Source organism: Symphalangus syndactylus, chromosome 3 (genome assembly GCF_028878055.3).
Source record: "Symphalangus syndactylus isolate Jambi chromosome 3, NHGRI_mSymSyn1-v2.1_pri, whole genome shotgun sequence".
Classification (NCBI taxonomy): domain Eukaryota; kingdom Metazoa; phylum Chordata; class Mammalia; order Primates; family Hylobatidae; genus Symphalangus; species Symphalangus syndactylus.
The window spans coordinates 7,752,781-7,764,258 of record NC_072425.2 but is presented as its reverse complement, the minus strand read 5'-3'; the positions used below and the strand labels follow the sequence as shown (position 1 = coordinate 7,764,258).

The following is an 11,478-nucleotide window of genomic DNA, read 5'->3' as shown; positions in this document are numbered from 1 at the left end:
GCTGAGATCGCACCACGGCACTCCAGCCTGGGCGACAGAGCGGAAAAGACTGGAGGCTGTGCCTGGCCTTGGGCGTGGGGCTAAGAGGTGGTCCTGCGTCCTTCCTGTCCTGAGCTCTGACCACTTCCTGCTTGCGCTCCACTTTCCAATCGGCCTGATAGTTTCCCAATCCTTCAGGTTTTAGTGTTGTGTCACCCCTGGGGGTCCCATGCTGTCCGTGTACTTTTGGAGGCCCCATCTTAGCTGTAATTGTGTTCTCATTGTGCAAGCCTGGACCACTCTGGGCAGAGGTGACAAGAAGACCGGCCCCTCTGTCCCCTGATGTATCCCCAGCAGTGGGCACCAAGTGAAGAACTGGCAACGGCAACCCAGCCCCTGAGCCTCCCAGGGCTCCCCATCTGCACTCCTGGCCTCTGAGCCTTAGGGCCCTGCCCCCCTGAGCCCCTTGTGAAGACAACTGCCTGGCCACAAAGTGGTCCAGGAGGTTGCTGCCCACCTCAGCCTTGCCAGCACTCCTACCCATCTGTAGGCTCTGTCGGCCTGGGTAGGGTCTCTCCTCCCCTTCTGGTGCCGCAAGTGCCTCTAGCTGTACAAACCTTGATTTTCCAAATCCTCGATTACAGTCCAACCCACACCTTGAGGTGGGATTTGGAATCGCCCTGACCTAGAGGGCCAAGAGTTCATGTCCTGACACCTGCTTCCAAGAGACATGTGCCTCCTCTGCTGCCCAGCCCTGCGGGGGTGATAAGGGTTGCCACGGACTCTGGCCTGGGGCGTGGAGCCTGCTCGGCTCACTGGATTCTGTGTGTGCCATGCCTACCTCCAACTCCAACATTCATCTGAACTGATGTTCAACCACCACAAACTACTGGAGTAGAACAGGCCATTCATTAATTCATTCATGCAGCAAGTACTCCCTGAACATTTGCTGTGGCCCAGTCACGGTGTGGGCTTGGGTTCAACACTCGTTTGTTCAGTCAACAAACATTGATTGAGTGCCTACTGTGTGCTGCATTTATCTGAGGTGATGGGGGCAGAGCAGTGGCCTAAACAATGCCCTGCCTGGGCCGGGCACGGTGGCTCATGCCTGTAATCTCAACACTTTGGGAGGCCGAGGCGGGCAAATCACAGGGTCAGCAGTTCGAGACCAGCCTGGCCAACCATCTCTACTAAAAATACAAAAAATTAGCTGTCTGTGATGACGGGCGCCTGTAATCTCAGCTACTCGGGAGGCTGAGGCAGGAGAATCACTTGAACCTGGGAGGCAGAGGTTGCAGTGAGCCGAGATGGCACCACTGCACTCCAGCCTGGGCAACAGAATGAGATGCCGTCTCAAAACAAAACAAACAAAACAAAACAAAAACAGCAACTCCCCGCCTTTGTGGGGTTCACTTCTCACAGGGGAGTCAGGCAGCCAAGAATGCAGAAAGGCAGCCTGGCACGGAGGATGGGAAGGTGCTCGCTGAGTGGGCGTGGCCTGGGGAGCTGAGGCCTGACCAAATGTGTCCCTAGTCACACGTTTCTCTGGGGACAAGCGGTCCAGGAGGGAGGAACAGGAAGTGCAGAGACCCCAAGGCAGGCCCAAAAAGCAACTCCATGCAGGTCCAGGACAGTGCATCTGGGCCTTGCCCCAGTGTTGAAGCCCCTTCCCAAACTCAGTGAGGGCATGTGTGTGGAGGTAGGGGCAGCACCCAACTGCAAGGAGACGCAACTGCCTGAGGGGTCCATGGGGCGGCACGAGGGAGATGTTAGTCTTCATTTTGGGTCCTAGATCACTGTCAGAGGTGTGCGAACCACAGCAACACCATCTTGAATGGGAGCTGCGTAAAATAAGGCTGAGACGTACTGAGCTGCATTTCCGGATGGTTAAGGGATTCTTTTTTTTTTTTTTTTTGAGATGGAGTCTTGCTCTGTCGCCCAGGCTGGAGTGCAGTGGCGTGATCTCAGCTCACTGCAAGCTCCGCCTCCCGGGTTCACGCCATTCTCCTGCCTCAGCCTCTCTGAGTAGCTGGGACTACAGGCGCCCGCCACCACGCCCGGCTAATTTTTTTTTTGTATTTTCAGTAGAGACGGGGTTTCACCGTGGTCTCGATCTCCTGACCTCGTGATCCTCCCGCCTCGGCCTCCCAAAGTGCTGGGATTACAAGCGTGAGCCACCGCGCCCGGCCGGTTAAGGGATTCTAAGTCAGGATGACATAGGAAGTCAGCACAAGATACAGGTCACAAAGACCTTGCTGATAAAAGAGATTCCGTTAAAGAAGCCGACCAAAACCAAGATGGCAACGAGAGTGACCTCTGGTTGTCCTCGCTGCTACACTCCCACCGGCGCCATGACAGTTTACAGATGCCATGGCAACATCAGGAAGTTCCTGTATGTGGTCTACAAAAGGGAGGGATGAATTATCCACTCCTTGTTTAGCATATCATCCAAAAAAACATAAAAACGGGCAACCAGCAGCCCTCAGGGCTGCTCTGTCTGTAGAGAAACCGTTCTTTATTCCTTCACTTTCCTAATAACTTGCTTTTGCTTTACTCTATAGGCTTGCCCTGAATTCTTTCTTGGGCGAGACCCAAGAACCCTCTCTTGAGGTCTGGAACCTCTTTCCTGTAACAGCATGATTTGGTTTTTCTCGGTTTGTTTGTTTGTTTGTTTGTTTGTTTGTTTGAGACAGAGTTTCGCCCTTGTTGCCCAGGCTGGAGTGCAATGGCGCGATCTTGGCTCATGGCAACCTCCGCCTCCCAGGTTCAAGCAATTCTCCTGCCTCAGCCTCTAGAGTAGCTGGGATTATTAAGCATGCAACACCATGCTTATATATTTATATTTATATTTTATATTTGTATCTATTTTTAGTAGAGACAGGGTTTCTCCATGTTAGTCAGGCTGGTCTCAAACTCCTGACCTCAGGTGATCTGCCCGCCTCAGCCTCCCAAAGTGCTGGGATTACAGAAGTGAGCCACCGCGCCTGGCTTTTTTTTTTTTTTTTTTTTTTGAGACAGAGTTTCGCTCTGTCACCCAGGCTGGAGTGCAGTGGTGTGATCTCAGCTCACTGTAACTTCTGCCTCCCGGGTTCAAGTGATTCTCGTGCCTCATCCTCCCAAGTAGCTGGGACTACAGGTGCATGCCACCATACCCGGCTAATTTTTGTATTTTTAGTGGAGATGGGGTTTCATCATGTTGCCCAAGCTGGTCTCGAATTCCTGGGCTCAAGTGATCATCCTGCCTTGGTCTCCCAAGGTGTTAGGATTACAGGCATGAGCCACTGCACCTGGCCACCATTTGAATTCTTTTAAGCAGTCACATATATTACTTTTAGACTTACTATATAGTTTCTAGGAGAAAGTTTTGTGCCCAACTGGCAGAAGCTACCCTTTCATATTTTTCACAAGCAAACTGTTTTATTTTTATTTTTATTGAGATGAAGTCTCATTCTGTCTCCCAGGCTGGAGTGCAGCAGCGGGATCTCGGCTCACTGAAACTTCCACCTCCTGAGTTCAAGGGATTCTCTTGCCTCAGCCTCCCGAGTAGCTGGGACTACAGGCGCCCGCCACCACGCCCAGCTAATTTTTGTATTTTTATTAGAGACGGGGTTTCACTGTGTTGGCCAGGTTGGTCTCGAACTCCTGACCCCACTTAGGACTCCCAAAGTGCTGAGATTACAGGCTTGAGCCACCGCGCCAACCACAAGCAAGATATTTTAAAACCTGACAGTAAAATAACAATGTGGGCGAGGGGCTGCAGAGCGCTCTGGTCACCGGGCAATGGGAAGGGGGAAGGGTGTGTGGAAGGGAGCCCCAAGCCGCGGGGGGGCTTCCTGCAGACGCAGTGCTGGCATCCGGGAACCTGGTCTGGCTCCATCCTCCCAACAGCTCAGCCATAGCCTAGGCCTCTTCAATGCACCCTGGCCGGTTGTCTCTGCACCAGGAGATCTCCGTCCGGGTCTTGGTTAGCGCAAAGGTGGCCATGCCCCTCTCAGGTTCAAAGCCCGTGCGGGGACAGAACCTAGCTTTCCCCTGCGGGGCGTCCCCGGGGCCTCTTCCTCCCTTAGCTCAATGGTCGGTTCCTCTGCCCACGCCAGCTGGGGCGACCCAGAGGGTCCTGGGATCTCTCGGGGTGGGGCGCGGAGTGGACAGGGCGGGCATGGGCCCGGGGCCTGGAGCAGGGCAGGAACGGGGACCGGGGCTCGAGGGACCAGGCCAGGGCCAGACACCGGAGCGGGTCCAGGGGACGGAGAGGGACGGGGGACAGGCTGGAGAGATGGGGCTGGGCCCTGTCTCGAGTCACGGACCGGACGCGGGGGGGCTTGGGGGACGTGGACAGGGTGGGGTCAGAGAGAACCCGGACGGAGTCGGGGGTGCGCAGCGGGGGTGGGCGGGCTCCAGGGCAGGGCGCGGGGCGGGGCGGGGCGGGGCGGTCTACACCGCCCGCCAGGTCCCGTGACGCTGGTCAGTGGCGCGGGTCACGAGTGCCGACTTGACAGACGGCAGCGGCGACATGGCCTCGGAGCAGGACGTGCGCGCCCGGCTGCAGCGCGCTGGCCAGGAGCACCTCCTGCGCTTCTGGGCAGAGCTGGCGCCGGAGCCGCGAGCCGCGCTGCTGGCGGAGCTGGCGCTGCTGGAGCCCGAGGCGCTGCGCGAGCACTGCCGGCGGGCGGCGGAGGCCTGCGCGCGCCCCCACGGCCCGCCGCCCGACTTGGCCGCGCGCCTGCGGCCCCTGCCCCCCGAGCGCGTGGGCAGGGCCAGCCGCAGCAACCCCGAGACGCGGCGGCGCTGGGAGGAGGAAGGTAAGCGGGGTGGGAGGCCCGGCGGGCCGGCAAGGGGGTCGTGCCCACGGAGCGGGTGGGAACCAAGGCCGCGGTCGGGGAACTGTAGTTCTCCTCGCTACTTTGAGACGTGTCTCGCCTCACGCGTTCCAGCCCCCGAGTCCTGGCGTCCCAGCCCCAGGGTTGGCTTCCCCTAAAGCGGAAGGGTGGGCGGGTCCCGGGCGTCCTTTCACGGGCGCCCGTACCCCCAGGTTTCCGTCAGATTTCCCTGAACAAGGTGGCCGTCCTGCTGCTGGCAGGGGGGCAGGGCACTCGCCTGGGCGTGACCTACCCCAAGGGTATGTACCGTGTGGGGCTGCCGAGCCGGAAGACCCTGTACCAGCTGCAGGCGGAGCGGATTCGGCGGGTGGAGCAGCTGGCCGGTGAGCGCCACGGGACCCGCTGCACCGTCCCCTGGTGTGTCCTGCCTGCCCTACCTCGGCCCAGAGGTACCCTTCCCCACGCCCCCCACAACCCCGCTCCAGACGCGAGCCCCAACCCCGGCACAGCCCGGGACATAGCCTAGAACCGGCCCAAAATGGGGCCTGGCCCCAGCCCCAGCTGGACACTGGACCCCGAACCCCGATGCCGGCTCTGGTCCGAGCCCCGTCTGCCTGCAGGGCCAGGCGTACTCCCGGCCGGCTCACCGTGCCTCCCTTGCAGGTACGTCATGACCAGCGAGTTCACTCTGGGGCCCACGGCCGAGTTCTTCAGGGAGCACAACTTCTTCCACCTGGACCCTGCCAACGTGGTCATGTTTGAGCAGCGCCTGCTGCCTGCTGTGACCTTTGATGGCAAGGTTATCTTGGAGCGGAAAGACAAAGTTGCCATGGCCCCAGGTGTGGCCCGTTCCTGAGACGGGGAGGGACCGCCCAGACTAGAACTGGAGCGTAGCTGGGGGTCCACGCGCCCGGGTTCGCGGCTGCCCCGAGGCTGTGTGGTCCTGGGTTAGGCGCCTCTTTTTCTGGGCCTTGATCGTGATTTGTCACATGGTACAACAACTGGGCTGTCTGTTTAGTGACCAGGGCTGCCTTAGGCACAAGTCCGGGGCTTCCCCCGCCTCCAGCACGTCCTAGACCCCCAGAGCGAACCCTGGCGGGAGCCCTCGCGACGCGCATTCCCTTCTCCGTCTGCAGACGGCAACGGGGGCCTCTACTGCGCGCTGGAGGACCACAAGATCCTGGAGGACATGGAGCGCCGGGGAGTAGAGTTTGTGCACGTGTACTGTGTGGACAACATCCTGGTGCGGCTGGCAGACCCTGTCTTCATCGGCTTCTGTGTGTTGCAGGGTGCAGACTGTGGGGCTAAGGTTAGCGCCCAACTGCGCGGCGCCCCGCACCCGAGGCTGGCCCCGCCCCTCGCGGAGCCCCGCCCCTCCGCCCAGCCCTCGGAGCCCATCCCTGGTCTTGGCTGCAGGTGGTGGAAAAGGCATACCCCGAGGAGCCCGTGGGCGTGGTGTGCCAGGTGGACGGCGTCCCCCAGGTGGTGGAGTACAGCGAGATCAGTCCTGAGACCGCACAGCTACGTGCTGCCGACGGGGGCCTGCTGTACAATGCAGGCAACATCTGCAACCACTTCTTCACCCGAGGCTTCCTTAAGGCGGTCACCAGGTGTGCGGCAGCAGGTGGCTGCGGAGTGCCGGCCAGAGGCGCCTGTGCTGACCAGGGACCCGCGGGGTCCCAGTGAGCTGAGTGCCCTGGGCCACAGCTGCTGTGGTCAGGAGTGGCTGTGGTCAGGAGCGGCTGCGGTCAGGAGCAGCTGATGGGTTGGGGTGGAGAATGGATCCTGGCTTGCAAAGGCAGAGGTGCTGGAGGTCAGGCACAAGCCGTGCTCAGCAGGCAGCCGTTGTAAGGCTCTGTGATCAAGTCTGCCGTCTCCTCCTTCTGGGGACCTACCCTGGTGCCCATGGTGCTACCTCTGCTCCGGGGCTTGCCAGTTTCTGTTTGCCTGAGCAGGGATTTGGCTGATGGTGCCTGGCACTTGGCACGGGGATGTAGGGAGGAGGCCTGTGCCCGCTTCTCCCTGGAGATCTGGCCCTACTGTGCCACTTCTGTGCCCTGTGGTGTCCTTCTGCCATCCTGTCCCACCCAGCTGGGTGTGCTCAGAAGTGGGGACAGAGCCCCCGGCGGTGCCATATCTGATCTGTTTCTTTCCTCCCCTCTGCTCTCCCGTGCCCCAGGGAGTTTGAGCCTTTGCTGAAGCCACACGTGGCTGTGAAGAAGGTCCCGTATGTGGATGAGGCGGGGAATCTGGTAAAGCCGCTGAAACCGAACGGGATAAAGATGGAGAAATTTGTGTTTGATGTGTTCCGGTTCGCTAAGTTAGTATTGGAACCCATTTATTTTCCCCTTCTTCCTTCCCTCAGTTTTGGTGGTGGGAACTGAGGCCCAGCTGGCAGGGAAGTAGAGGCTTGGGGGAGCCAAGGGCCCTGTGGGCAGGTCTCAGGGAGAAGACCAGAGGGTGCTCTTGGCCCTGAGGGTAAGCAGCCCTTGAGGTGGGGGCATAGGGAGCCCTTGGGGCTGTGGACTTGGGAGGACAGTAGTGCCACCTCCCGGACCTTCCACTGCCCCCACCCATGGTTAGGAGAGGTCTCCTGGCCAGGTTGCCAGGGCGGCTCGCAGGGCCTTTGGCCCTCACTACAGGGGTCCCAGGGTCAGGGCTTTTGGCTGCTGGAAATGGCTGCTGGAATTGGGCCATCCCCGGCATCTCAGGAGCAAAGACACTCAGTACCTGTGGGGGCTCCTCCCTAGACTTGCTGCCCATGGGACCAGACCTTCACTCTGTCACTGGAAACCTGGCCTAGCTCTCACCTGCCCAGATCAGGGCCTCTGTGCCGGGACGTGGGTGACTAGCCCTTTCCCCACCAGGAACTTTGTTGCCTTTGAAGTGCTACGGGAGGAGGAATTTTCCCCACTGAAGAACGCAGAGCCAGCCGACAGGGATAGTCCCAGCACCTCACGCCGGGCCCTGCTCACCCAGCACTACCGGTGGGCTCTGCGGGCCGGGGCCCGCTTCCTGGATGCCCATGGGGCCTGGCTCCCAGAGCTGCCCAGGTGAGTGTGGCCCTGGGGTAGCTACAGCCAGAAGGGGAGGGCTGTCAGGACCCAATCTTCAGCTCCAGAGCCCTGTTGGCTCTGCGACAGCCATGCTGGGGAGGGGTCTTCCTCCCCGGCACCACCGCAGATGCAGGTAGCCTTGTGCCCAGCCAGCTCCAGGTCACACGGTGACTGGCGGCACAGCCTCCTGGCCTGACCCTTCAAGTTGTGCTCAGTGCACTGAGGGAGGCAGGGGCTCCCCAACTCCCTCCCCAACTTATCCACAAGCTTTTGGTTTGTTTACAAAAGCATACTTAGATTTGCCTTTTATTTATTTATTTATTTTTATTTACTTTTTTGAGATGGAGTCTCGCTCTGTTGCCCAGGCTGTAGTGCAGTGGCGGGATCTTGGCTCACTGCAAGCTCCACCCCCCGGGTTCCCGCCATCCTCCTGCCTCAGCCTCCTGAGTAGCTGAGACTACAGGCGCCCGCCAACACGCCCGGCTCATTTTTTTTGTATTTTTTTTTTTTTTTTTAGTAGAGACGGGATTTCACCGTGTTAGCCAGGATGGTCTCAAACTCCTGACCTGTGATCCGCCCACCTCGGCCTCCCAAAGTGCTGGGATTACAGGCGTGAGCCACCGCACCTGGCTATTTTTAATTTTTTTTCTTATTTGTATACATTTGTGGGGTGCGTGTGCAACTTTGGTCAGGTCAGGGCTTTTAGGGGCTCCATCACCCAACCAACGTTGTTCCCATTTATTCACAGGCTTTGAAACTGAGCCCCGCGCATGAATTCAGAAAGTAGCAGGACAGTTTGATTTCAGGGCTGGGAAAGAAAAGGACGTTTGGCTTCCACCTCCCCGATTTTCTAGGGCCACCCCTAAATCTAACTGCCTAGGCTCTGCGTGGGAGGCCTGTGGGGGTGCTTTCTACCCCAAATCAGGTCCTGTCGCTTGGCAGTGGGATGTGTGCTCAGGGTTTGGGGTGTCCAGAGGAAGATGAGCTTGCTGAGACAGGGGCTACAGGCAGCCAGGTGTGTAGAGCTCAGTCTCCTCTCGGGAGTGGGGGGTGCTGGGGGAGGGCTCCGGGCAGGTGCTGCAAGGAGATATTGACAAGTGGACTTGCCCTAGCTTGCCCCCAAATGGAGACCCTCCGGCCATCTGTGAGATATCACCCTTGGTGTCTTACTCTGGAGAGGTGAGAGCTGCCCATCCCTATCTAAGGCTTTTCTGGAGTCAGGTTTGGAATACCATCTGGGGAGAGGTGGCTGCTTGGGCGGAGACAGCACAGCTCTACCTCGGTTAACCAATGGGGTCGGTGGCTTAAATTTGCAGAAGACTTTCCAAGATATGGGCTGGGGTGGGGTGAGGCATCCAGAGGCCTTTGCAGGTCCTGGGAGGGCATGGGGATGAGACAGCCCAGGTCTGAGCCCAGTGTGGGGCCAGTCAGGCCTTGGTGGGGGCCTCTGCTACCTCCCTGACCTCGGCTGCCCTTGCCCCTTTCTCTGGTCAGGTCAGACCTGTGCGTGACAGGAGGGTCTCCTGCTGGCCTAGGGTCTTGAGCGTGGTCTTGGGTGGCTTTGCAGTGTGTGTCTGCTCCTGGCCCTGGAAGCCTTTCTGTCCCCATCCGTCCCTGACTCCAGGCAGACCTGGGATCACGCCTGGGGACTGTGGCTCTTGGTGTGGCCAGAGGGGCTGTGGCCAGCCAAAAGGTGAGTACTTGGCCATTATCCCCTGCTTGTCTCCAGGGTTTAGAAGTGTACCTGCAAGGCCGGGAGTTCCAGTCCCCGCTCATCCTGGATGAAGACCAGGCCAGGGAGCTGCAGCCGCAGGAGTCCTGACCTCCCCCAGACTCCCCCCAGACCTGCCAGCCCCGGCATCCTGGAGCTGGGGGCTACGGCCCCAGCTTGAGCTCTGGGTGGGAAAGCAGCCTGCCACGTGCTTCCAGCCTGCAGAACACAGAATGAAACATGCTGGTAGACTCCACCAGGGCAGGGCGTCTCCTGTCGCCTCTGGACACAAGTGGCTACAGCCTGCTGGGGGCTCTGTGGCTCCATTCCCGGCTGTGGGGTCTAGTCAAGAGGTAGAGGGACTTGGGACCTGGGAGAATGGGGCTGAGAGGAGGCTTCAGGTTGGGGCCCAAGGGAGGTGTGGTGTCATCTGGGGAGAACAGGAGGGCACGTCCCTTTGGGCGCCCGCCCTGTGGATCTACCGCACCCCGCCGAGCACTAGAAGCTGCATAAGCTACACAAGATGTGCTTCTGCAGCCTACAGATGCAGAACCAGAATGAGGGGGACAATTCCACCCACTCGAGGGCTGCCCCCTCGGGGGGCAAGGCTGGGGCATCCCAGCCCACACACCCTGGATGCCCAGCAAGGCCACAGAAAGGGCCTGATGCCCATGATCCAGGTGGCTCTGAGAAGCTTGGCCTGGACACCTGCCTTCTCCCCGTCTATCCCCAAGGCCTCTGCCTCAGCCTCTTCCATGGTCGGTTTAGGCTGCTGAGTTTTCTGTGCTTCCCCAAGAACCAGTGGGATCAATGCTGGCGGCCTCTGAGATGGTTGCTGACTAATCCGGGATTTCATGAGTCAGAGGCACCACCCCTCACCCCAGCTGCCTGCTGCTTCTGACGGATCTTGGTGCTCAGGCTGCCCGGCTCTCCAAGTGAGGACGCAGCCTCCATATTTGGTGCACTCGGGCATGGCTGGGACAAGCCAGCTGCCCCAGGGTTCTTCCCCTGGTGATTCTTGCCTGCTTTCTCATCTCAGGGGAGGCAGTGGCACCTCCCTCTCCCTGCTGACATGAAGAGAGCTATGATATGCAACTGCTGGTAACTCATCCTCCACCCCCACCTCGAAATCCACGGCCCCCAGTGGAGGGCCACTACTCATCCCCACTGGTTTCCCAGGGGAGGGGTGTTGTCTGGAAGGGCAGGTTCAGATGCAGCCTTCCAGATTTAGAGGCACTGGGAGGACAGTGGCTGAGTGGAGGTGCCCAGACCTGGGCGGGCAGCAGGTTCAGGCCCACACCTTGTGATTTTTGAAACCAAAGCCCAGAGGATGACGTCTGCTTCTCTCTCCCTGGCTCTGCCCTTCTTATTGCAAACCATGCTGTGCCTTAGAGCCCTTCTCATAGCTACTCCTCATGGCCATGACTGGAACAGGGATGCAACCTCTTTCTACACAAGCAGTTAGTTGGGTGAAGTCCTTTTTTTTTTTTTTAGACGGAGTTTCACTCTCGTTGCCCAGGCTAGAGTGAAGTGGCGTGACCTTGGCTCACTGCAACCTCCACCTCCAGCCTCAGCCTCCCTAGTAGCTGGGACTACAGGCACCCACCACCACGCCTGGCTAATTCTTTGTATTTTTAGTAGAGATGGGGTTTGACCATGTTAGCCAGGATGGTCTCGATCTCCTGACCTCGTGATCCACCCACCTCGGTCTCCCAAAGTGCTGGGATTATAGGTGTGAGCCACCGTGCCGGGCCGGTTGCTGGCATCTTAATGTTCTGTAGGTGGGACATTTGCAATAAACACAAGGTGCTGTGATTGACTGCTACTCTGGCAAATGGCAGTTTTTGGCCAGTGCACAGGTGTTGGGAACAAGGATCAGGTGTTCACAGCTGTGTCCCAGGGCTGGAGCTCC

The 11,478-nt window shown here is 59.0% G+C and overlaps 1 protein-coding gene across 3 annotated transcripts; it reads left to right on the top strand.

The window, feature by feature from the left end:
• Positions 1–4,423: 4,423 nt before the first annotated feature.
• On the top strand, positions 4,424–11,391 carry UAP1L1 (UDP-N-acetylglucosamine pyrophosphorylase 1 like 1). 3 transcript variants are annotated; one of them, XM_055270271.2, is made up of 9 exons: positions 4,424–4,781; positions 5,012–5,216; positions 5,463–5,638; positions 5,936–6,108; positions 6,216–6,409; positions 6,979–7,119; positions 7,667–7,852; positions 8,968–9,034; positions 9,585–11,391. In XM_055270271.2, exons 1-9 carry the CDS (start codon positions 4,493–4,495, stop codon positions 9,675–9,677), a joined length of 1,524 nt encoding a protein of 507 aa, XP_055126246.1. In that variant the 5' UTR covers positions 4,424–4,492; the 3' UTR covers positions 9,678–11,391. The 3 variants fall into 3 exon arrangements, 2 of the variants coding, with proteins under 2 accessions (XP_055126246.1, XP_055126245.1); XR_010120162.1 differs by lacking the exon at positions 9,585–11,391 and adding an exon at positions 8,604–8,870 and having other exon boundaries at positions 4,445–4,781; positions 8,968–9,082; XM_055270270.2 differs by having other exon boundaries at positions 4,445–4,781; positions 8,968–9,678.
• Positions 11,392–11,478: the final 87 nt, after the last annotated feature.